The sequence below is a fragment of the Anolis carolinensis genome, chromosome 3 (genome assembly GCF_035594765.1).
Source record: "Anolis carolinensis isolate JA03-04 chromosome 3, rAnoCar3.1.pri, whole genome shotgun sequence".
Classification (NCBI taxonomy): domain Eukaryota; kingdom Metazoa; phylum Chordata; class Lepidosauria; order Squamata; family Dactyloidae; genus Anolis; species Anolis carolinensis.
This window is the reverse complement of record NC_085843.1, coordinates 77,512,212-77,539,154: the sequence shown is the minus strand read 5'-3', so window position 1 is coordinate 77,539,154 and position 26,943 is coordinate 77,512,212. Positions and strand designations below refer to the sequence as shown.

Below are 26,943 nucleotides of genomic sequence, written 5' to 3'. Positions count from 1 at the left end.
AGTAAGGGAGTTGTTTGGTCCCTATAGCTAGCTCCTGTCAGGAGTCTGACTACAGCTCTTTGAACTAGCTGGAGTTTCTGGACCCTCTTCAAGGGCAGCCCCACGTAGAATGCATTACAGTAATCCAGTCCAAAGCATGGACCACCATGGCCAAGTCAGGCTTCTCAAGGTATGGTCGCAGCTGGCGCACTAGTTTTAACTGTGCAAAGACCTTCCCGGCCACCGCCGACACCTGAGAATCAAGCGTCAGCACTGAGTCCAGGAGGACCCCCAAGCTACGGACCTGTGTCCTGAGGGGGAGTGTAATCCCGTCAATCACAGTTTGCCACCCAATATCCGGATCCACCCCACAACTGACCAGGAGGACCTCTGTCTTGTCTGGATTAAGATTCAACTTGTTAACCTGCATCCAGTCCAACACAGCTGCCACACACTGGTTTAAGGTCCAGGAGGCTTCCTTGGAATTCAGTGGAAAGGAGTAATAGAGTTGGGTGTCATCCGCATACAGATTGCACAAATTTGCAAATTTGGTCACCAAAAAAGGTGCACTCCAAAAGAATCAAAACAACCTTTAAATCATAAACAACAATAACAGCAAAATCATGACAACCGAAGAAGCAGTAATAAAGCATTAAAGACAAAAGTAAAATAAAATGAGACTTGCACAAATAGATCTATGCAGCAGACAGAGAAGAGGTTTTCTGAGTAGCATTTACATACTTATAACACACAAAACAACCTGATGTCCTAGGGAGTAGTAAAACAAGCCATTTTACATGTTCATACAAACTGTTTGCAACAAAAAAAGCTAAACAAGGAGCCTTCTTCAGATTACTTCCACATGGTTTCTTGTCTGAAAACTCTCTAAGAATAAATTTAGCACACTTACATTTGAAATAACTGCATCTTGTCAGGTGGGAAAGAAAGTGCAGTGTCCAAGAATTTACAAGCTGATAAATACAAATTCAGTTCATTCTGCTGTATGTCACCAAGCAAGAGACTGTTGCCATCTGATACTTTTTGTTTGCTAATTTTGCTATTGTTTCTGTGAAATTCATGAAAAAATAGAAATCAAGGACTGAAAAGCAAATCAAGTGATCTTACATTTTCATTTCATATGTATATATGAATGAACACAGAATAAAGAGAAATTCATACACTGCCCAAAATGTTCTGGTAGACATGCACCTGAAACGGGAAAAACAACTAGGAGGCGATTTTGTAAAAATTGAAAGTACAGCAATCTGGTAACAGCCTGGTGTCTAGTCAATATCAGTGCTACCCCAGCTGTTTCATGAAGAGTTATTTTAAAACACTTTTACTACACTTTTCAGCCCAAAAGGTGTCTAGGGCATCTTATAATCACCAAGAATGAAACAGTTACTGTTTGCAGAATTATTATCTAACAGACATGACAGAAAAGTAGGAAGAATACAAGATTCAAGGTTGTAAGTTTTAGAACGTAGTTATTTTAGCAGGATGCAGAAGTGGATTTAAGCACTGCTGCTGTTTCTCTTTTTGGTAACCACAGAAGTGGCAGCTGGGGGAAGGCATTCTCGTTGGACTTTCCACAAGGCAGAATGGAGAGTGGTGGATTTCATTATGTGCATTTATATATAACCTATAATTCATTTCTCAGAGTTAGAGACAACAGTTGTTAGAGATAATAATTGACAAAAAATGAGTTACCTTAAGAAACTATCATCTCCAAGGCAAGTTTCACATTTATTCAAATAGTATTTCTCAAATGATTTTTACCTTCCCCACACAGGGAAATGATTTCTGTTCATGTTTATAGGAAAAAGTTTTGGGTAGGCAAATGCTACCCATTCACAAAAGTATCTATTATAACATAATTTATGGCTGCAAAATGTAAACCCCCCCCCCCCAAATACTCCAGCTGTTTACAAAAATGGTCAATATTCATTCTAGTCGATATACTTCAATTTCCAGCATCAATGCAACTTTCAATTATATAATGTCCAAATTAGAATGGTTCTTTTAATTTGTGATTTTTCTTTTTTTCCCCTTTGTGAAAATTATGTATCATTGCACTGGCTTGTGCCAAAAGATTTACCAATGGATTACTGTAATATTAACATTAAGCTTTATTGATTAAATATCATAGACAAAAATCTTGAAATAATTCCAAGCAGAGTGCTTTCAGATGAGACTATTCACCTCAGTCAGCCTCCAGGTTTGAAGCACTATGTTCTTTTGGCAGGGATTGAATCTGGAAACTTGTGTGTACATGGCACGTATACTGCCACTCACTTCCAATTCACTTCTCCCCAAAAAGCATGAAAATGTATACATGATAGATAATTGCCAGAAATATTATGCAAAACAGTCTACAGGGATTTTTATTGAGGTAGTTCAGGGTGGTTGCTTGTTTTGGTTTCCATGTCAAATACCACATTATATTAATTCTTACTTTGCTGGTTCTTCTTCCTCAGCTAACTCTTCCTCTAGTTGTATAAATGTTTGAATCTAAATATTGGAAGGAATGGAAGGCATCAGTATATACAGTTAAATTAACTCTACTTTAGTGAGACTGGAAATGCATAATGGACACCTTCACAAAATGGTTCCCCAAAGGCATGTCCCAAAAGGAAATGTCAAATTCTTTATTTATTGATTTTAGAATGTTGAATGCTCTGTAACAGAAGCTCATACTGAATGCTATATACTGTAGAAGTAGTCTTATGGAAATGATTATTCTAAAACAGGATGCTTTTCCCTCAGAAAGGAAAACAGAAGACAGTTAATTTGGGAGCAGCCCTACTCCACACCAAATATGGAGTGAAGTCTCCTCTATTCAATAATAGGAGGCACTGGGAACTTTCACCTTTTGTGATTATATATTTTGTGGTCCTTATCTAGGTGGGGTTCTCTATGCCTTCATTGCAAAAAGAAGGCAGAACTTAGCTCTGCAGCATGTCCTGTCTCCAAAGAATGCTTTCCCACCTTCAATACATTTAAAATACTTTAAAAATAATGGGAATGGATAACAGCCTCTTGCCGATAAATGCGAAGAGAGCTTCAGATATTGTTATGGATACTTAAAAGTTAAAAAGTTAGCATTACTCCAAAGGCAATTTCACCTAAAGCCTACTGTTGATCCACTTTTAATGTACATACCAGTTCTGTCACCATGATTGGCCATAATGAGGTTAGATGTTGAGGAGAAATTCTTAGCAATAGAACCCTGAAAAACAGGAACATTTGTGCAGCTACTATGGAAGTCTGTCCAACACGCAGGTTGTCAGTCAATCGCTCTAGAATAAAATTTAGCCAGAAAGAAAGAAAGAAAGAAAGAAAGAAAGGAAGGAAGGAAGGAAGGAAGGAAGGAAGGAAGGAAGGAAGGAAGGAAGGAAGGAAGGAAGGAAGGAAGGAAGGAAAGGTAAGGAAAAAGAAAAACAGGAAAAATAATTTATACACTTGACAATTTAGGATAGAGATCATTTTGTTATAACCAAATACACAGTTCAAAGATCAGCTTGAACATGACATGACAAAATCCTATGGCTTCCAGTAAATGGGGACAATTATGCAGCATTAAATGCTATCCACACATACAGTTTTCACAAAGACCATCCTCCTACTGGCAAATTATGCAGTCAGTTGCTCTCCAAATCAGAATTACACATCCATTTCAAAATGTACAAATTACAGCTCACTAAGTGCAGAAACACTGTAATTTGCTTTAAAAGAGGAAGAGAATGAGGGTATTAGGTCCAATGCCTTTTAAACTGAATTTCCAACTATATTTTGGCATTGCACATTAACTGAATCTATTTATAACTTTGCACAAATATTCTGACTAACTGTTAAAAAAGGCGTATTATGCACATCTCTGGATTCCAGGTTTCCAACTTACAGTCCGGGTTTTATTTGCATTTATCTCTGAATGATCAAAAAGTATCATTTTGAGTAATTTTAGAAATAAATATTTGTAAATGCTGCAAAATAGTATCTCACCTTGTATTAAGGGTAGGTAAAGATGATATTGATCAATTTCTCCACTGAAAATGGCAAAAGCCTGACGCTTTAACAACATTGCCTTTTGTTCAAAACTTGGAAAAAGTTTTAAGGAGCTGCTCTGCATATCTAGAATCAAGATCATAGCTAGTATTAACATTAAGCTGCAATGGTTTAGGAAGCATTAATAGATTATTTGGACCGATTAGCAGTTCAAAGGAACAAAGTAATGGAATCATTACATAGCAAAGTGTAAATAAGAATCAATTTCAATTTCTTGTATTCATGTTGATTTAATCCTTTTTATAGTAATGCAAAATATCAATTATAAGAGAAGACTTACTCATCAAATCTTTAAACATAGTTTTCTCATGTGTAAGAAGATGATCAATAATGGCTCGCCAGCTGAAGGAATATGATTAACAGGTAAAGATTAATGTAATTTAGATGCAAATTGTGCATAAATGGTAAGTCAACATTTATCCACTTGTTCTATGAGACTACTTTGATTGAGAATAGCAGTTGAATTCCTGCACAAATCCAGGATTTATTTAAAATCAAGTATTGGAAAAAATATGTCAATGATGAAAGACTACAGTTAGTCCTCCACATTTACTGAGGTTAAATGCACAGGGTCCCTATGAAAATGAAATAAATAAATGAATAAATACATTGCTGGGATATTACTGAACACCTCTCTAGGAATGTCTAGGTCTTCCAGCATAGTGAACTTCTGCTGAAAGCTGACCACAGAATTGCATTGGAGGACCTAGAGATTCCTACAAAGTTGTTTTCTCTAGAAATCTTGAGGTCATCCAGGATGACTGGAGAAAGATGGCCAGAGCCATATTGGAGGACCTAAAGATTCCTAGAGAGAACATTTAAAATCAAATTGGTGAATAATCAAATCCACAAAAGTCAAAACTGCAAATGTGGAGTGATCACTATGTTCTTATAATGAAGTCTAATGCTGTCTAAATGAAATTACTACACATTAAAAGTGCTATTACAACTTAAAAATTTATCACTGTGATGCACTATGATGCAGCGGCGATTGTGCTCATTCAGACACAACGACCAGACTGCCTTAGCCATATATCTTACTGAATGCAGGAAGTGTCCATCTGGAAAAAAGCTGGGTCCATATACAGCTCAAGAACATCTTTCTTCCATGCCCGTTTGGTATAGGCATAGCCACTTAGGGAACTGAGTAACTGAGTGCTAGCACGGAAGCTTGGAAGGTTGTAGGCACTGTAAACACATATACACAACATACGGATCATATATTTCTCTAATTGTATGGCTCATACTTCATAAATTCCTTATACCAATGTTTTGCTTATGATAAATTCCATTTAGCTTTATTGATTAACAAGACATAAAGTAGCTGACTGGAAAATTAGTGCGTTTTTTTTCCTAAACGAGGGCTAGTTAGTACATCAGCAACATAGATCACATCTAATGCTATTCTTTGGCACCTGAAAACAGAATAGTTGTGTTTCTAGGTTATATTGTTGGAGTTGGAAAAAATAAAGAATTACCATCAAAATAAAGTTTTAAGAAACTTGGAAAAGGGAGAAGACAGAAGGGAGGGGGGAAATTGGAGGAATTGAAAAGAAAGTTCACTCTGCCAGTCTGCTATTCAGAACAGCAGCACAGCTGGAGCCTTAGACACGCAATTGAAGAGATGAAAGTGAGAGAAAGGTTCAGAGGACTTTATGACCCGAAGAAATAAAGATAGGGCCTTGAAGGGAAAGGCGGGGGGGGGGGGGGGGGGGAGTGGGGAATGTAAAAAGAGCCCAGGTGCACCTCAGCCTTGTGGCAGAAATTTTTCTTTGCTGGTCACCCTCAGGTTTATTTTGATCAGAAATAAATCTGTAATTTGGATCTCCTGTCTCTAGTATCTAAACGGAAGGAAAAGATACCCAGGACTCACCAAGCCTCAATAGTATTAGGGGTTAAATATATTCTTAAGTCTGGTCATAATGCATTTGTAAACTTTGACAGGAAACTACTAATTTTGTGCTATGCTAATAATATATTATATATACATATAATATTGATAAAAAATTATAATGTAATACCATATAATACTACTAATAATATAATAAAAAGTAAAGGTTTCCCCTGACGTTAAGTCCAGCCAGTGTTGTCCGTAGACACCTCCAAGGTCATGTGGCCGGCATGACTGCATGGAGCACCGTTACCTTCCCGCCGGAGCAGTACCTATTGATCTACTCACATTGGCATGTTTTCGAACTGCTAGGTTGGCAGAAGCTGGAGCAACAGCGGGTGATCTCTCTGCTCCTGGGATTTGAACCTGGGACCTTTTGGTCTTCAAATTCAGCAGCTCAGTGCTTTAACACACTTCGCCACCAGGGCTATATCAATATTTTTTAATATACATATAATATTGATAAAAATATTATAATGTAATACAATATAATACTACTAATAATATCCTGCACTTTATTGTCCAACTGTGAAATTTCCTTTTCCCATTTCGTATCACTCTGCATCTCGCCTGGGATCTACGAATTAGTCTCCTGTTTTTAACACTGTATCCTGCTTGTTGATTTTAATGATTGTTTTTATTGATGTTGATGTTTTTTACTGGGATAATTGTTTTATTGCTTTGTTACTGTTTTGTTTGTTTTCTCGGGCCTGGCCCCATGTAAGCCGCCCCGAGTCCCTTCGGGGAGATGGGGCGGGGTATAAAAATAAAGTTATTATTATATTATTATAATAATACAATAAAAAGTAAAGTAATACAATAATATATAATAATATTGTAATATACCCTGTTTCCCCTAAAATAAGACATCCCCAGAAAATAAGACCTAGTAGACATTTTGCTGAATTGCTAAATATAAGGCCTCCCCCGAAAGTAAGACCTAGCAAAGGTTTTGTTTGGAAGCAGGCCCGCCTAACAGAACACCAGAGCATGCAGGATCGATAAATGTACGTACCATAGAGTGTTGTACATGGAAATAATGGTAGTAACAAGAAATTCTTGATAGGATTCACAATTTGTCTGGTTATGCTGGTTTGTGATGACAACTACTGTACAGTATATATTAAATGTTCATTTTTTTGTTAGACAATAAATGTGAATTCTTCTTCATGGAAAAATAAGACACCCCCTGAAAATAAGACCTAGTGCATCTTTGGGAGCAAAAAATAATATAAGACACTATCTTATTTTCGGGGAAACACGGTAGTAATACTACTATATTAAATATAATTACTACTGATAATATATAATGATATACTGTTTTATTATTGTATATTTGTAAATTTTAAGTTGTAATGTTTTTGATTGTGAGCCACTTTGAGTATCCATATGGAGAGATAAAATGGGATATAAATAGTTTCCATAGTTTAACCTGAACTAATATATTGTTCCAAAAATCCAGAATTAAATCTTAAAATTATTCACATTTCACTGTTTGTCTGAACTTTATTAAATCTATAGACCAATGGTTCTCAACCGGCTGGTCCCCAGATGTTGTGGCCTTCAACTCCCAGAAATCCTAACAGCTGGTAAATTGGCTGGGATTTCTGGGAGTTGTAGGCCAAAACACCTGGGGACCCACAGGTTGGGAACCACTGCTATAAACAATTCACTTCTAAGAATCAAAATCACCCTGAAGACCTAGAGAACAATAATGCTGAGAATAATACTAATAACATATTATTATTATTATTATTATTATTATTATTATTATTATTATTATTATTATTATGTTTATTTATATCCTACTTTCTCTCCACATGGAGACTCAAAGCGGCTCACAATTAAAAGCATTACAATACCACTTGGCGCACAAGTTTTAATTCTGTAAAGGCCCTCCTGGCCACCTTCGACACCTGGGCCTCCAGGTTCAGTGCCAAGTCCAGGAGGACCCCCAAACTGTGAACCTGTGTCTTCAGGGGGAGTGCAACCCGATCCAGCATGTATATGATTCATGGACTGATAACTTGAAGATTGGGTTGCTGACCTGAAGGTTACCGGTTCGAATCCAACGCAGGAAGAGTGCGGATGAACTCCCTCTATGAGCTCCAGCTCCAAGAGAGAAGCCTCCCACAAGGATCGTAAAACCATCAAAACATCCAGGCAACGTCCTGGGCAATGTCCTTGCAGATAGCCAATTCTCTCACACTTGAAGCAACTTGCAGTTTCTCAAGTCACTCCTGACATGCAAAAAAAATCATGGAAAGAGCTATTTACATACCTGTGATTGCGTAAGTAAGGAAACACATAATACAGCAAACGTGAGATTAAAGGCACTGCTTTCTCTTTTTCATCACTTCGATAAACCATATCCAGGAGAGAAGCAAGAACCTAAAGAAAAAGCATTCCACATGAAAAAGGTACAGCTTTTTCACCATTAGTATGTATGTATATGCATACCAGCTGCTTAACTACTATCTTTTTAAAGACAGGAGATCAGCACTCACCTCTGCAAGGAGAGAGAGGGCTTGAACGCTATAGACTGATGGAGCAGAGGCAGAAACCATTGAAGAAGGTATTGCTGAAGTATCTGAGGAAGAGACGGTTTTATTAGGGCAATACTGATTTTTTACTGCAACAGTATTAGTTATTTAGGGGAAAGCAATTGCATAGAAAGTAGACTGGATTACACTGCAGACAATGGACAAAACTAAATCAAAGAAACTGCTGTGAAGTAAAAGGTGAAATGTCTCTTACATTTCATCTTCTTCAGCTCTCTCCTCCCAAAGTTGCTTTTCTTTGAAAAAAAAGTGGCACTTCCAAAGCAGGGTTTCCTCCCTATCTCCATGCCATTACTTTTATTTATGAGTTGTACTAAGTAAAACATTATTTTCCTGAGCCTTTTAAAATGCAAATCTACACGGAGTAAGTTCAACAGGGCTCATTTCTAGGGGCATTGGAAAGGACTGCAGCTATAGTGGGTTTTCAAAAATCTACCATCTGGGTTTTTTTTGTTTTTGTTTTTTTGCATGTGACTCATACATTTTGACTAAAGGATGGCTTATAAGTATTTTAAAAAGAGGAAGTTTATAATGGAAAGATTATTTGTGACATCAAAAGTCTGCATAGCTCAGAAAGCAGCCTTTACGTATTGAAATAATATCTTCCAACCACCAGGTAATATAACCAAATTTGACTTTTATTGATAGTATACCTATTTTGCCTTTAAAAGGAAAAGCAAACAGAATTATTCGTATGGAAAGAATAATTTGCATGTATGTTAACTCATTTATCCTCAAAAATGGAGGGTGGAAGATGGGCACATTTTCAGTCTTAAATTCTGTAATATAATTGTCTTCTCCCTTTCTCCATTTTAAGGCCAGAAAAAGTCTGCAGACAGTTGATTAACAATCATTAAATTGCAAAGACAAAAGCAGTGTCACTGTAGCTGGTGTTAACCGGTATGGTAACTCATGGTATCATCCCCATGAATCACCTCCCATATCAATATTAAAAATAGCAGAATATTTGACAAAATCAGTGATAATAAAAAAACCAGCAAAGAAAACAACATGCACTTCTAGCATGTGCAGACAGAACATGATTTGAAAGTTCAAAATATACATTAGGATAGAGTTATAATTTTGTAGGTTTGTTACTATAATACTTGTTAGCTAGGCTTATAAAAAGTGTGGTTATATCTATCTACAGGGATATTTTTATTACAAACATTCTGCTGATACATTGCACACACATTTTTATAGATAGTCATTTTGATGCCACTGAAAGACAAATACTTTCTTATTCAGGCAAGGTTTTGGCAACTGACTTTAGTAGCAGCAGAAGGAGATCTTAACGGGATTTTTAATTTGGTGTGTGTTTTAGGTGCTGTTATTTTGTTGTAAATCACCTTGAGCTCAATTCAGGAGATAAAGGTGGGATATAAATCAAACAAACCCACTAATCCTTCCTCCTTGATGGTTGTTTCTCTTACCACACAAATCATCTTCAACATGGAATTCCTCTAAAGAAACCTGAGGCTGGGCTTTCACCTCCAGGTTCCTACTCAGCCAACTAGTTTGTTCTAGGGACGAACCAGCAACATTTCCCACAGCTTCCAATATTTTCTGGGTTACCTCCTAAAAGGGCAAATAAGGCAAGGCAGAAAAGCATTTGTTACATACAGAAAAGATTTAGAAGTTTTTGGTTTATAAAAGTCATATTATTTTATTATAATAAATAAAAATAGAAAAACAACAATTACTACTACTACTACTACTACTACTTTATGTTTGTACACCGCCTCCATCTCCCCAAGGGACTGGGGGTGGCTAACATGGGGCCAAGCCCAGGTAATTACAGTAGAACATACATAACACAACATCATCAGCAGATAAAAATGCAACACAGTAAAAACACAATTACGCACAATGGCATAGTAAAATAATAAAATAGTGACAATGACATAGTAAAAACATAGTTTAAAAGCAAAACAGGAATTAAGCAAGAGCAAGAGCAAACTAGGCCAAAAGTGTGAGGGATGTATGTTGTAAACCCGATGGGTGAGGCAGATAGATAAAGTGCTGCATTTAATGGAAGACTTGTGGTGGGATAAACGATGAAGTTATTTCCAACTGATGGGACAGGATAAAATGCATCAGATATAATGATTGTTACTGAGATGGGACCTATCATGGGGATTGATTAATCATTCTTCAAAGGCACACTGAAAAAGCCAAGCTTTTAAACTTTTCCTAAAGGCTGACAGGGTGGGTCACATTATTTAATTCATGAAAGTTGTTCACATGATGCTAAGCAATACAGAATCTCTAAAAATATGCTGTCATGGCAAACTCAAATCAATAAACTGTTGTTGGTGGGTCCAAGACATTTCTGTCTGATATTGAACAGAAAATGTCCCCTTCTAAGTCAATGAAGTGGGCCAGTGAAGTTATTTTGATACAAAGCAGAAATCTTCACCACAAAATGGAGCTTAATAGTACAGCTAAAACAAAAATGCGAGCATTTCCCAACTTTTCCGAGTGCCTAATTGTGGTATTCTCTGATTATCTATAAAATTATGAGACAATTTTCACACTTTAATACTAGCAATCCTGATTATCCCATTAGGTGAAAGATTACAGCTGTGTTCTGCTTGTTTGGAAACATATAACTACCACGTTGGAAGGTATCTTAGAGGTCATTTAGTCTGACTTTCTGCACAACAAAGGACCAGCAATGAAGATGGCATTTCCTCTGATAAAGTTTAAACCAATCAAAAAAATATTTCCATATGAACATTTCCTATTGCTTTAATCGTGCATTGCTTATTACCAACATCATGTAGCTACTCCAACTTATTCTTCTTAATTGATTTGCTATGATTAAGAAAACATTGAAGGACTATAAGTAGGATAGAATAATAGAATCATAGAGTTGGAAAAGACCTCACGGGCCATCCAGTCCAACCCCCTGCCAAGAAGCAGGAAAATCACATTCAAAGCACCCCCAACAGATGGCCATCCAGCCTCTGCTTAAAAGCCTCCAAAGAAGGAGCCTCCATCACACTCCGGGGCAGAGAATTCCACTGCTGAACAGCTCTAACAGTGAGGAAATTCTTCCTAATGTTCAGGTGGAATCTCCTTTCCTGTAGTTTGAAACCATTGTTCTGCGTTCTAGTCTCCAGGGCAGCAGAAAACAAGCTTGCTCCCTCCTCCCTATGACCTCCCCTCACATATTTATACATGGCTATCTCTTCTCAGCCTTCTCTTCTGCAGGCTAAACATGCCCAGCAATGTGAGTTTAAAGCAATGGTTCTCAACCTGTGGGTCCCCAGATGTTTTGGCCTTCAACTCCCAGAAATCCTAACAGCTGGTAAACTGGCTGGGATTTCTGGGAGCTGTAGGCCAAAACACCTTGGGAGTCATAGGTTGAGAACCACCGGTTTAAGGCATACTGAAAGGACCTGAAGACAGTTATGGGCTGATTTGCCATAAACTATTAAGTTACATAAATGTATGAATTAGGCTACCTGTAGGTCTTTCTGATCCTTCTTATTTTCTTGATTTGGAGTTCTAGTCACAAAATCATTCAGGATGCTATAAAAGAACATAGATGACTTAGCAACACCATCAACTGTATTCATTAGTGCATAAATGTAGCCAAGCAATTTATGTCTTACCTCAGGAGCAGGAAATATCCAGGTGGTGCCAAATTCAATTGCACAGATTCCTTCAGCACTACTAATAATGATTGGAAGTTATCTTGCAAGGCCGAGATAGGAAGTCTATGGGGATAAAGAAAGAAAAGCCATGGATTTTGTTGGAAAGCACTGATGCCATACTCCTCAGATCATGTAATAACAAGTATGTGAGTTTCTTTGCATTAAGTTTTAGAAGCTGTCTAACTTAGAACAAAGTTATTCTATGTGGCAAATAGACACAAGATCTCTGGAAGAGTACAGTGGCCAAATGCTATTTTTTCATAAGAAATACAAGATGCCATTTACCTTTGTATGAAAGCATAGCAGAACTGGAGCACTGGGATATCCACTAGGGTAGCCTTCTGAAAAAATAAAAATTGAAAAACAATTTCAGACTAATTCCTTTAACAAAAACAAACACACAAATAAGAGATTAGCTTTGTATTACAGAGATTCAAGCTAAATCCTAAATACAATTACTTGCTATAATTAAGAATTTCATTTAGAGAATTTTTTTTTCTATTTGTTTCCCAAGGACTGGATAAAAAAAACATCAGAAATGCATTATCTTGGAAAACTGTGAGGTTGCCTCACAACCTCTGAGGATGCCTGCCATAGATGTGGGCAAAACATCAGGAGAGAATACGTCTGGAACATGGCCATACAGCCCGGAATACATACAACAACCCTGTGATCCTGGCCATGAAAGCCTTCGACAACACATTGAGTGTGTAATTTGTAAAGAGCTCTGACCACAACACTCAACTTTGTATACTGCATGTATTCGCTTTAAAAAGTGGTGAAAACAACAAATCTCTGTTCCTATCAGCTTTTTTTCATTTCTCATGAAAACTTTCAACAATACAGTAGAGTCTCACTTATCCAAGCCTCTGGATAATCCAAGCCATTTTTGTAGTCAATGTTTTCAATATATTGTGATATTTTGGTGCTAAATTCGGAAATACAGTAATTACAACATAACATTACTGCGTATTGAACTACTTTTTCTGTCAAATTTGTTGTATAACATGATGTTTTGGTGCTTAATTTGTAAAATCACAACCTAATTTGATGTTTAATAGGCTTTTCCTTAATCCCTCCTTATTATCCAATATATTCACTTATCCAAGCTTCTGCCGGCCCGTTTAGCTTGAATAAGTGAGACTCTACTGTAATTAAAATGCAGCTAGGCTTTTTTTTTTTTTTACTATTTCTTCTGCAAGCTGCTTGACTGAGTTTGTGTTTTATGTTGTTGATTTAGCTTTGGTTTCCTATCCTGTGTCTTTATGCTAGTTCTGTGAGCTGGGCTTTTCTGTCTTGAAAGAGGAAAATAAACAAGCAAAATACCAGAGTGAGAAAGTTCTTTGTTGTGCTTCATTTTTGATACATAAAGCAAACCCTTTGCTCAATCTAGATACAAAAGGATAAGTCTATTTTTTTTAATTTAAGGGTTAGGGTTGGATTTATTTTAAAGGACTCAGTAAAGTGAAGTGTTACCTCTTCCCCTTTGATCTGGGATGGCTTCTTGACAACTTCTTTTATTAGCTGCAATATAGTTTCATTCTTCAGAGTATTAAGTGACCAAACCAGATCAAGGAGTACATTCTGAGATGAACTCACTACAGGAGGAATCTGAAATGAGAGTGCATTATAAACAAAAATCCTTCACACAGAACTGTAATCCACATTTCCTAGGATATTCTCTATTCTCTTATCCAGTGCCACAGGCATACACAGCAGAATTAATTTATGCAGTCCAAGCAGAGTATAAAGAGAAGCCAGGCATAGTTGCTAAGTGATCTATTGAAATCTGATTCTTAAAACTTCAATAAAATTGGGTTGCTGTGAGTTTTCTGGGCTGTATGGCTGTGTTTCAGAAGCATTTTCTCTTGACATTTCAGGAAAGAGAAAATGTCAAGAGAGAATGCTTCTGGAACATGGCCATACAGCCCAGAAAACTCACAGCAACCCAGTGATTCCGGCCATGAAAGCCAACAACACATTGAATAAGATTTATTTTTCTTATTATATTTGGTGTAGAAAAATCCTCAAGTGAACATACTGAAAAATGTCAATATTCAGTCACAATTATTTGAATGTTTTCCAAAGAAAAGTCAGCTTTGAAGAAGTCTGGCTTAGAAATTATGACTGTAAATTTAAATCACTTGATTTGGAAAGCATTTAGTTGATCAGAGAAGACTCATTTTAAATGTGTAGGCTATGAATTAAGAGGCAAAAGAGCTCTTTTTAAAATTCTTAAAATTCTTGGTTGTATTTTTAATACAACCAAAGGCACTTTTCAATTTTAATATCTGGTAGAGTTGAAAAAAGCAGAAGATTAAAAAAAAATGGAGGGACCAGTAGGAAAAGATATAGAGAAAATAGAAAAAAGAGGAAGACCATGTCAATAAAAGAAGCCACAGCCCTGGTTTTGCAATACCCAAGGAAGGCTGCTAACAAGAAGGTATTTTGGAGATCTGTCTTTCATGTGATTTGAGAGCATGCAACACATAAAACTGATAATGGAGAATTTATTGAAATGGCTTGTCCTTTGAACAACTAAATGACAAATGAAACTGCTTTTTACATTTTTTTGTCTCCCAAAAAAACAAATTAATTAAATTAAAAGGTGTTAATGTAAGATTAATGTAATGTGAATGTTTAAATGTAATTTTGTGCAATGCTTGTGAATGTAATCTGATCGCATCAGCAGAGAGTGTATTGACACTGAAAGGGTTAATCAGTCAAGCCTCTAATGAACTGTGAAGATGTGACCCTGAGTGTGCCTGGAACGCGTAGGGAGGATTCAGAGATAAGATTTCATTCGTTCCTCTTACTTCAATGTCTTTTGTCTTGTTTCTGTCTGTTAGATTGGATGTCAATGTTAGCGTGTGCTGTATATTTGCTCTACTCAGTAAAGTTATATGTTTGCTTTTACTGAAGTCTCAAAGTGTCAATTCTTCTGTGCTCCAAAGCTTCAAAGCTTCAGTCACATTCTGACAAAAGGCCGGCAACAATCTCTAATCACAACTGGCAGTCCTATTGGGTAAAAAGCTTCAAAATGACATACATACTAATTTGTATTTGTGTTAGAAGTTTTAGCCTTGATAAAGGTATCTGTCTCTTGTCTTTGTCAAAGTACACTTTGAAATACCCTAGAAGCATATTTTTTAAAATCTTGCTTATACCTGAGATATTTCAGATAGACTACTATAATGCTTTCTGGACTTAATATCAGGGGAAAACCTTTACCTTTACTATAATGCTTTAGGACATTTAACTGCATGTTAAGAAGTCTAAAAGTCAAATGCAGATTATGTGTGTGAAGTGATGATGAGAATGTTCTTCCAGATCTGTTATACAGCATAAATCACAGCCCACTCAGCAGTTCCTCTGCACAGTGCCTAGTATTCATGTTTAGTAGGCAATGAGTCTTGTTCAGCCTCAGTAGAGGATATCATTCTTTCTTTCTTCTGTTTTACCTTTGGTTTGATGTGATGCTTATGAGATTTTTTGCTGTTCCACACTGCTGCCACTGCAGCTACAAGCTGCACTCCAAGGTGTCCAGTGAGTGGGTTCAAGAAGTCCAGGATTTTATCCTTCAATGTCTGCAAACAAAACAAAATTAAATGTTTGTTGTAGAAAGGATTCACTGAGAAATCCTTGCCTATGAGCCCGATTCTTTCAAAAAGAGATACATGCATAGTGGGAATATAGATACTTTTTCAATGCTGCAAGTAAGACTGGTTCTGAAACTGTTACAGTTGCTGCCAAGAATACATAGAATCCTGTTTATGTGTTTTAATAAAATGCACTTTGCTATAACATGGTTCACTGAATCAAAGTCTAATTACTAATTCTGATAATTACTCAAAGAGAATCTTGACATGAACACTTTAAATATCTGTGTTAAAAGTAATTTCCCACATCTGCATGTGCTGGCTCAATACTTATGGGAGGATGGGATGCTGTTGATAACTTCACTTTGATAAATATCAAAATGTATTTATTTTTATCCCACTTTCCATAACACTCAGAGCAATTAATAAGCACCTTTAAGAAATTAAAGCAAATTAAAACATAATAATCTAAACCCCAAAGATGACTTCAAGCATCAAAATAATTAAAGAGCCCAATTTGGAGAGATGTATTTTTACATCCTTCCTAAAATGGTGTTCACTAAAAACAGTGAAAGTGGTAACTAATGAGCATTCATTGCATTTTCTGGGGGTAACACAAGAGAAACACTGCAACACCAGCTTTTGTATTAATTTTACTCTTGGTTTGATAATATTGTAAAATAACCCCATTTTTAAACCTAATGAATTAATAGGATTCATATAAGGGTTGACTTAATAAATCCTATGATTCAGTGAATCTAGTTAAAACTAATCACTGTACATAGCCCAACATTTTAATATAAAAATTGCCCTTTTCAAGTAGTATTCTGACAAACACAACAATATTAGCGGGAAAATAAAGTGCAAAAGTATTAAATGCTTCTGAGACATTTAACAAAAAAAAAATAGGTTAGTAAACAAACGCCAAAAAAGCCAGAAGTGTGCTAGCTTCTATGCATTTAGTGTAGCCTGTTTGAGTGTTTTTCTTCTTGAAAGAGGATGGCAAGTGCATCCCCTTCCCCCCCCCCCATCATCCCACTTTTGCAGTTGATCTCTTTTCCTCTCATTTTCTCCTTTATCTACTTGACAGAGGTATTATTTTTTAAAATGTCTTGCCTATGATATAAACTACCCAAGCTGACTGAAGGATTCTTACTTTAGTAGCCTTAAAGTAAACTGAAGAAGATCCTTTTGTTCCAAGAAAGTCTGCTTGTCTTTTTTGGGATTCTTCTTTTTTTATGACATTCCAAAGGAGAGCCATGGTATTAATGATGCGGGGAAGCTCTTCCAGAATGGCATTCCTGGCATTTCTTAGGCTTGTTGGGTCAGCACTCAGAGATGACTAAAAAAGCCAATAAAATAAAAGATTTTTTAAAATTCATGTTACACATATTCAGGAAGTGTTGGGGAATTAACAATCAACACATGCACACTAAGTGGTTTGTCTGTATACCCTGTCTTTCCTCTCTTCCTTCTTGTCAGTTTAACGATACCCCCTCCCCAATTAACATTTGCATGGGTCTTCGAGCATCTTCTAGAAAGGAGGTTGTGTTGCCAGTCAGTAGATAATCCCTTTTGAATTTAAAATGATAAAAGAGGGATCTCCTCCTTTGTTCCCCTGTCTTAGTTCGAGTTCCAGATTTCTGTTCCATTCGTCATCCATTCAGGTCCAGTTATGTAGTGTGCATACAGCATGGCCTGCTTCTTGAGCCTATGGCCAAGCCGGGAAATCTACCTTTTATTCTCTATCTTTTTGAGAATAAAAAAGATAGAGAATATCTGTGATCTACTGCAATGACGTTACCTGTCCCTGTGTGATCCTTTGCACAAGCTTTTGTGAGTAAACTGTTTTATTACATCAACTAGTTGATGTGGCGTTCTTTGATTTGGTCTACTGACTCCATTTTGTTTGTGTGCATGCTTTAATAGGGGGTGCTGTGATCAAGTATTTTGATAAGCTTAACTTTGCCTGTTCCTTGTTAAAAAGCAAGCTCTCCTAACCTTATACCTCAGCTCATTCTGTTGTGTCTTTGACTCTGCTAATCTTATGCTAATGAAAAGTTAAACTCTTCCGAACAAATTTGTTTTGCCTCTGGCCTGAAACCTTTCACATGTTAAGCATATATATCCAATAGGAAGAAGAGTGATCACATGCAAAATTCTAAATCAGTTATTGTCAAAAAATTGATGAAAATTGTTCTCCACAATAAAAGCATTATAAACCATAGTTTAATTTAACATATATTTAAAATATATAAAGTGTTGTATGGCAGTCCCATTTATGCAAAATAAGGCTATGAACTATTTCTACACCACACTTCCTATAATCTTCAGTTTAAAAGTGTTCTATATCAGAACTCCCTTTCTAAATATTGTTGATCCCACTTGTGACAGCTTTCTTGGCTTTGCAACCAGATTTAAAAATAAAGCATAAACTAAAACATGCTAGCACTGAATTCTTTTTAAATGTGTAAATGGCTTTGTGTCCTTCATTTGATATTTTAAATGAAATTCCTTTATAGATGTGAAGGCTTTCTTAAGCTATCTGATTACATTTGACTTCTCAAAATATTAAACATTTAGCTAGCAGTGTTCAATATAAAATCTTTCCACTCCATTTTAACTCCAAAAAGTAATTATTCATTTCTCAACACATCAAGAAGGATGACAGAACACTTCCAAATGTGTTCAGAGCTAAGGAAACCCACTAAACTTTATTATCTTATATTCAGTACTAGCCCATCTTTTCCTAATATGAGGATCACATGATTCTTTCACTTCATGGTCACATGCACAAGTCATTTCATTTGATAACTGTCAGAAGCATGTATTTGACAAATTATGTCAAAAGAAAAGAAAGAAAAACAGAATAGTTACCTTTTTTATTTGGTTTGGTTGATCCAAAAGACAAAAATGACCAATGGTAGTTAGACCTTCTAAAAGAGTTAGAGGATAATCTGGTGTAATGTTCTCCCTTTTACAATGCATGCTTTAGGGAAGAAAAGTTAAAAAATGTTTTCACACAGAGAAATCAGAAAAGGACTCTATTAGCCAGAACTTTTCCCCTACTCTAGGGGCAGAACCACCCAGTCTAAGGACTGCATGTCTACTTTGAGCTCACTTTCCACCCTCTGGAAATATAATGAAGAAAAAACAGTGGAAGGAATGAGAAAAATACAAAGCACTGAAACAACAGCCCTTTTTTAAAATAACAATTGGATAGTGTTTTCCCTTCCTGTGAATGAAGGAAGCTGAAAATAAACCCTGGTTCTAATTCCCAGTGATATCATCTAGCTCTTAGAGGGGAATTCACTCATCCCTGCTTATAATTTTTCATCCTTGTGTTGAACAACAATGAAACAATTCTAATAAAGAATATGTCAACCTGACTAGAATCTAAATGAACAAAGTATTTTTAAAAACCCACATACAATACTGATTGGCATTTCCTTACCTTGCAGACACTTTGGATGACATCTTTTGAGTTTCATGCTCATACTGTTTGACAAGTTCATCCAGGTTCTTGCATATCTGTACAATAAATGGTGCCACTGTCCATCCTAAAGACTTTCCAAAGTAGGGCAAAGAGTATGCAACCAAGCCCACCCATGCTGGATGCATGCCATACCCATAATCTGGTTGTAAGCCCCGAACAACAGCAGACACAAATAATCCTTGAGAGGTTATAGGATGTGGATGCACATACTGCATGGCACTAATTGCCTCCTGAAAATTCAGAGCTCTTTGCCATTCCTTCGACAGACCTGGCTGGTTCTCAGGTTCCTCCTGAGTCTGTCCCAGGTGGTGCTCCAGGACTATCAACACTTGGAGGAGTTTAAGAAGCTCAATTTGTAAAGGGTGTTCACTCCAAATCTGATCACGACCAAAATTGATGAGACTCTCTTCAAGGACACAGATATCACTGCAGCCATTAGTCTTATTAGTCATTACATGTTCGTAGCATTTCTGACTGACATACATAGAAGCAGACAGAGAAAGAAGGACAAACTCTTGAATTTTGCATCCTCCAAGCAAGTGGCGAATAAATTCTATGTTCTTGCCCTCTGTTGATTTAGCCATTGCTGCCAACTGTGTCATCATCCTGATCAAGACTTCAACACTTTTAACTTGGACATCCCTATTACCAAGTATATCTTTGTGCACCACCTTTAAGTAAGATGGATAATAAGAACGCAGGAAACTCAGACAGAGGTATGTCAGCAATTCTATTAATAATGAATGGGGACACACAGTTGGTGACTGAGTCTGAAGCTTTCCATAGAAGCTTTGTCCCACAAGAGCTTCCTGATGGCGTGCTAGAAGATTGTAGATGAGATTCAGATGAGCTGTTGAGCTGGTGTCCATGCTCGTAGTAGCTACAGCTTCAATAAACTCTCTAGGGTTTGTTTTGAGCACTGCCTCAAGTACAGAAAAAGCATATAAGACCCTTTTGGAATCATACGGCTGCAGGTACAAGAGAACATGCTTGAATAGAGCCTCAACTATCTCCTGTTTCTCCTTCTGCTGTTTTAGCAACCTAGATGTAGTAAGTGCTTGGAGCTCTACATCTATCTCCTCATCACTTGAGAGAGATTCTGATGCTTGTGTTTTTTCAGAATCTGCACGCACCAGGTTCAGCATGGTACTGGATTTGGAGCTGTCAGGAGGATAAATATTAGAAGAACCAACATGTTTAAAGATTTCTTTGTCATCGATTGAGGCACTGTGGGTCTCTTCACTGCTCATATCTTGCTGGTCCAAAGAAGGAGAAAAGGATGATGTATTATCACTGTCGACTGGCCCAGTGCTAGTATCCGCAGACTCTGTATGCTCACTGTTATCTTCCTCGTCCAGGTCTTGTTCAGCTTCTGCACACTGAGAAAGGTTATTAAGCAAACATTTCTCTGGGTCTTTTTCAACTTCAGCCCATATAGCTTCCCTGTCCACAGTTGTAAATTGGCTCAATGGCAAACTTTCCTCAGAACTGCTTTCATGTAGTCCAGGAGCTCCCAAGGACTCCAAGAAGCTGCTTTTTTTCTTCTTATACCAGAGATTCATGTCTTCTAGAGGAAAACAGTTAAAGAAAACCCCGTCACGTTTTTCAGTAATGAAGGAATCTTCAGGCAACCACTGTATCCTTTCCTAATTATTTGAGCACTGCACAAGATAGGCTATGTGAATGAGTAATCCTTTTCATTTTCAGCTATGGAATACATATATTTTGAGCATCTGCTTACAAGTAGCTATTCTAAGAAAGTGGGAAGACCCTCTAAGGTTTGGGTTCAGGATATATGAAAAACCGCATCCCCTCAATCTGAACCTACCCAAGTTTTAAGATCTACAGGGATATGGTTTCCTTTAGTTTCCCCTGAAAGAAACCACATCCCTTCTGAGGCCTTTTCAGGGGCTGTTCCCAGGTGGGAGAACCCCATCACATGGGCGGAGGAGGCTTGGTTGTCTCCCACTTGGTTCTCTTTTCGCTGAAAGGTAAAACCTTTTTATTGAAATAGGTCTTTGGCTCTTTATTTGAAGTAGCTTTTAATAGGGATGTGTTTGTGTCTATTTTAGTATATTTTGAAAACAATGGAAGCTTTTGTGTTTTCAACAAAACTGGATTTTTTTTTAAAAAAAAATGCTTCGGTTGGCTTGTTTTGACTCTACTTTTTAAATCAGTTGTAGGCCACCTTGAGTTCTGTGCCAAAAAAAATCAGAATATAAATAAAATATTGTACATGTTTTATCATTTGTGTATAGTGCATGTTTGTGTGTGTACCTTCAAGTTGTCTGTCCACTTATAGCGATACCATGAAATAAATAAGGATTTCTGAGGCAAGGCAAAAGTAGTGTGTCTGGTTCTTTTTTATAAGTACAGACTTCCTTATATTGGTTTATGTTTCTATATTATCACCTGTTTTGAATCTTTAGAATAGAAGTTAAAATTACTATCTTAGTTGGCATTTCCCAACAATGGTTGCCTCCTATGTTTAAAATAAAATTTTGACTTTAGTTCATATATTCCATTCAACAGCTTTAGAGGACTCCCTGTCTGAATCATTGGTTTTTCTGACTTTTCAGTTTAGTAACTGTCTTGTTTTTCACTCAAGATACCAATAGAAGGAAAGAAGGACAAATACAGGTTTCTGAGAGAAAGGCTACAGGATGAATAAAAATGAATTCAGCAGGGTTGAGCAATTTTTTCGTTAGTCCGTTAAATTCGTTTCAAATTCAGTTCAAAAGCACTTTTGAAGCCATTTTTGAAACATCTGCTCACTGCCTTCCTAATATTACGAATTTGAATTAAAAAAGCACCTTTTTTTTGTCTGTCTCTCATGTCTTCAGATGTAGCTGTAGCCCCTCTGAGAGGAGAAGCCATGTTGGTATGCCGCTTAGCCAATCAGGCGGAAGGAAGAGGGAGAGAGAAGCGTGGCCATCGTTCTGCTACCGTTTAAAAAATTTTTTTTTCAAAATTCCCCAAAAATCAGTGGATGGGTCAAACATTATGAAACTTGATAGGCAAAGAGTGGTTAATTTTTGCTTCGATTGTGGCAAATTCATCCCAATAGCTTTCAAAAAGCAGGAGAATGAAGCCTCTGAATTTTCACCATTTATAAAAGCATTGGGCTGAAGGAGACGTTTCTCCAATAGTACTATGTCCGCTTTAAAACTACAATTCCCAGATGTCCCAGGCCCTCTCTCCTTTTAACATTCCCCACCCCCTTTTGTCCTCACTTAGAATCATAGAGTCATTGAATAGTAGAGTTGGAAGAGACCTCGTGGGCCATCCAGTCCAACCCCATTCTTCCAAGAAGCAGGAAATCGCAATCAAAGCACCCCCGACAGATGGCCATCCAGCCTCTGCTTAAAAGCCTCCAAAGAAGGAGCCTCAACCACACTCCGGGGAAGAGAGTTCCACTGCCAAACAGCTCTCACAGTGAGGAATTTCTTCCTAATGTTGAGGTGAAATCTCCTTTCCTGTAGTTTGAAGCCATTGTTCCATTGCGTCCTAGTGTCCAGGGCAGCAGAAAATAAGCTTGCTCCCTCCTCCCTATGACTACCGCTCATGTATTTATACATCATGTCTCCTCTCAGCCTTCTCTTCTTCAGGTTAAACATGCCCAGTTCTTTAAGCCACTCCTCATAGGGCTTGTTCTCCAGACCCTAGATTTATTTATTTATTTATTTTATTTACATCATTTATATTCCACCCTTCTCACCCCGAAGGAGACTCAGGGCGGATCACATTACACATATTAGGCAAACATTCAATGCCTTTTTAACACAGGACAAAGACAAACAAACATAGCTCCAAGCGGGCCTCGAACTTATGACCTCCTGGTCAGTGACTCATTGCTCTCCTGTCTGCGCCACAGCCCCGGGCTCATTTTAGTTCATTTTAGTTGCCTTCCTCTGACCATCTGACCGAGATCATTTTAGTTGCCTTCCTTTGACCATCTTGACCAAACTTTCATACGGTATGTGAATTTTTGGAAGGTATGAGAAGTTTAGAGAGAGGGAGAGGGAGGGAGGGAGAGGTTTAAGTTTTGGACTCCTATTGTGGCTTGATTCCCCACTCAGCCACCCATCTGGGCAAGTCACACACTCTCAGCCCCAGAAAAGCCAATGAAACAGGAAATAGCACTTTCAAACCTGGAACTGATTTCCTTTTTCAGAGGCTGATGGCCATCTGTCAGGAATGATTTGATGGTGTACTATGATTTCTGTTCCTGGGTGATGTATGCCATTTCCTAATTGGTTCTGTCATAGAAACATGGCAAAATTTATGACACTGCCTGAACTTTATCTTTGTGCAAGGGACATGGAGCACATTATGGTTTCCTGGGACACTGTCCACCAATTTAACAAAGTTTCAGCCACAAAAACAAAGTTTCTGAAGTAGAACAATGACTTTCAAAGTAAAGACAACCCAATGAAACAGGAAATAAGACTTTCAAACCAGTAACAGATTACTGCAATTATTAAAAAAGGGTTTATTATAAAAGCTATGAAAATTCACCAAAAATCAGAGGATAAGGGAAATGTTAAGGGTGATAAGGGTGAGCTAGCAGTGTTAAATGGGTTCTACCACTGTACCAAGTTTGAAGAAGATAGCTCAAAAAATGAGGGTGGGAGAGTCCTGTAAAGCCCCCCTCCCCCGGGTGCTGTTTTTGGCCACGTCCGCCATTAACAAATTAATTTTGAATATTCCGAATATTCTTAAGTTTTGAAACTTTTTGGGCCAAATAACGCCCCCTACTTTTGAAGCGAGTTTAGAAACATTTTTTTCATGGATCGCTCAAGCCTAGAATTCAGTGCATCTGCTTGAATGAGAATGTCTTCAACTGTTGGAACATTGGGTAAACCTAATAGTCCACTGTGCTGACTATAGATCCCTTTGTGTTGGCTATCACATACATACCATCAGAATTCATATAAAAGCAAAGACATGGTTGAAAGCATATCTACCTTAGTAGACAGTAGATTTGTCTTTCAAGAGACAAATCACTTTGAAGGGGCAATATCAAGGCAATGCTGATATCATTTGAGTAAGATTTCAGTTTAAAAATAGATTTTCAAAATGCATTTGAAGCTTCTTTTGATCAGCATGTCATCAAATACCACTTGTTAATAGACTGGAGGTGGGGTGCAGGGAGTGGCTATGACTCCTGTGTTTTTCAGATTTGACGAGTACACGAATGTGAATGTTGGAGCAGATAGAGCTTACGTTTGATCCAGAGGGATTCCTTAAAAGTTCAATTACCTGCTGAGTTCTTCTGTTTGATGCAGTGGATTGAAGTGCGCTGTGTCTTGGGATGAAGCAAAAGCAGAAGAACAGGCTCAAGAATCCGTGCAACATCATTAAGTGACAAGGCTCGAATCAACCAGCCCTGTGCTGCAGCACCAATTGCACCATCTGAACAATTAAGACTATCAAGTACAACAAATAGAGACCTGCATGGAAAATTGCAGTAATTTTAATACAGGAAAGTGGTGATGTAATAATGCTAAAATTCTGAGAACACTGGGAAACAGTTTTAAAAGGGACAATGAGGTCCCTTCCACACGGCTGAATAAAATCCCACATTTTCTGCTTTGAACTGGGATATATGGCAGTGTAAACTCAGATAACCTAGTTCAAAGCAGATATTGTGGGATTTTCTGCCTTGATATTCTGGGTTATATGGCTTTGTGAAAGGGCCCTGAGTTTTGGATAGTTGATGTTGCTGTATGCCTTCACTATGATTCTGATATACGGTAACGCTAAGGTGAATTTATTATGGGGTTTGTTTTGGCAAGATTTGTTCAAAGAGGGGTTTGTTTTTGCCTCACTCTAATCCTGGTCTCTAGGGACATAGTCCAATGTTCAAACCACTACAACACACTGGTTCTCCAGTTTTGACTTGCTTTCCCAATAATAATGACATTTTTACCATGATGCTACATGTCCACGGAATTATAGCCTCTTTCCTCAGATGGAGGAAAGTCTATGTTCCATCTGGTAAGAGATGTGACAAAGGTATAGGCAACACCTAATGTTGTTAAAGGATATGTCTGCATGTGCAACCCGAGCTTTGTATCCCTTGCAGTTCTGGTGCACCTCAATGATCTCCTCTAGATGGTTCCTCAACCCTCTGGTGCAGATTTGGTGGGAACAATTACTCTATTGACTGATGCTATTCAATCAACCATTTAATATTTATATATATTTAGGACAACAGACAAATTTATTAAAACAATACCTGTCAAAAGATCGATTATGGGATGTCACCCTGCTCCCTTGGATTTCTCTAGTCAAATGCCACATGATAGAGAATCGGAAAAGTGCCTCTAACCTTGTCCCCTTGGGAGGAAAGAAAATCCAAACATAGTAAAAACTAGTGTGTATATATCTATATACATGTTAAATCAAAATATTCATTAACAAAGATTTTTGAAATATGGAAGATAAAAATAAGCTGGCATCTGGCAAAAAATGGAAAACATAAAGAAGGCAGAAAAAAAGCAGATACAAGATACTCCTCTGAGATAATGTATATAAGATTAAGGGTCTAATCATCAACATATTTACTAGTGGATAAACTCCATGAAACATAGCATATATTATTTCCAATAAATATGCATAGGATTGTGATATAGCTTCCTCATTTCCACCACTCAATATGGTATTTGCATTTGAGTAAGATTACACAGTTTTAATACGGTATTATCTCAGTAAGCCTTACTTTATCATGATCCAATAAGGCATGGCAGATGATGTCTTCACAAATATTAGCTGAGGGAGCTAGACAATGTAAACGGTAGAACAGCTCCACACAAGTGTTGTGATGCTCTCTTTTCTCATTGTTTAGCTGGTCCCAAAGCACCTGAGCAACTCTCTGTAACAAAATTGAAAATTAACTGAACTATTTCATCCAGATTGAACATAATGAAGTTGTGTATTTATATTTACTGCAGTGAGAAGCTACTTGGGGCCCTCTATTATGTTTTTGATTAACAGTCTAATAAATCCAAATGCACTAATAATATGACAAACGTATGCCATTAAACAGTTAAAGGTATATTTATTTGTATTTTCTAATGATAGGTTCACCTTAGTGGCTCAACAAAAGTGCTTCTAATGACAGAAAACATGGCACCTGATTGTTGCCAATCTTCCCATCTAAGAAGTTATTCCTTCTCCTTTCCCCACAAAATCTGCTTCTGTACAGAATTGGATGTAGCACAGAGAGCAGAAATGGGCAGAGAAAATTAGAGAAAACTGAGCAACTTGTGTACATAGACATACCAAATACCTAAAGCCACTATTAGATACATAGACATATACATACATATGTATGTGCATGTGAATGTGTATGCACACCCTAATGTTAATATCATTATTGTTTTGAAATGCCAATTTTTATATTAAGTGTGCTTCATAGTCAATAGATAATTGTTATTAAGGCTCTTTTTTAGAAATGGTTGGAAGAATTTATTTGGCAAGAAAATATGAAGTTAAGTGCGCTCTATCAGTATATTTTGATTTCCTTCTGAGCTATTTCTGTAATAGGTGCTGGCATGTGTAATGTTTAGCAATAATTACTAGTACTAGATTCTAAAACAGTGGTTCTCAAACTGGGTCCCCAGATGTTTCTGGCCTACAACTCCCAGAAATCCCAGCTGTTGGGATTTCTGGGAGTTGAAGGCCA

The 26,943-nt window shown here is 37.2% G+C and overlaps 1 protein-coding gene across 1 annotated transcript in view; it reads right to left on the bottom strand.

Annotated features, from left to right (window-relative positions):
• Positions 1-26,943, bottom strand: part of dop1b (DOP1 leucine zipper like protein B) — an 88,901-nt gene that overhangs the window by 6,479 nt on the left and 55,479 nt on the right. The window contains exons 16-35 of the mRNA XM_062975084.1: positions 25,978-26,130; positions 25,495-25,595; positions 24,516-24,706; positions 19,212-20,820; positions 18,635-18,746; positions 16,914-17,099; positions 15,620-15,745; positions 13,635-13,769; positions 12,444-12,499; positions 12,117-12,221; positions 11,967-12,033; positions 9,930-10,074; positions 8,443-8,525; positions 8,217-8,326; positions 5,086-5,232; positions 4,325-4,386; positions 3,982-4,110; positions 3,142-3,278; positions 2,435-2,490; positions 890-1,045 (exon numbers count right to left, since the gene is read on the bottom strand). Of these exons, the coding sequence (XP_062831154.1) occupies positions 890-1,045; positions 2,435-2,490; positions 3,142-3,278; positions 3,982-4,110; positions 4,325-4,386; positions 5,086-5,232; positions 8,217-8,326; positions 8,443-8,525; positions 9,930-10,074; positions 11,967-12,033; positions 12,117-12,221; positions 12,444-12,499; positions 13,635-13,769; positions 15,620-15,745; positions 16,914-17,099; positions 18,635-18,746; positions 19,212-20,820; positions 24,516-24,706; positions 25,495-25,595; positions 25,978-26,130 (3,866 nt within the window). The remainder of the gene's footprint in view (positions 1-889; positions 1,046-2,434; positions 2,491-3,141; positions 3,279-3,981; positions 4,111-4,324; positions 4,387-5,085; positions 5,233-8,216; positions 8,327-8,442; positions 8,526-9,929; positions 10,075-11,966; positions 12,034-12,116; positions 12,222-12,443; positions 12,500-13,634; positions 13,770-15,619; positions 15,746-16,913; positions 17,100-18,634; positions 18,747-19,211; positions 20,821-24,515; positions 24,707-25,494; positions 25,596-25,977; positions 26,131-26,943) is intronic.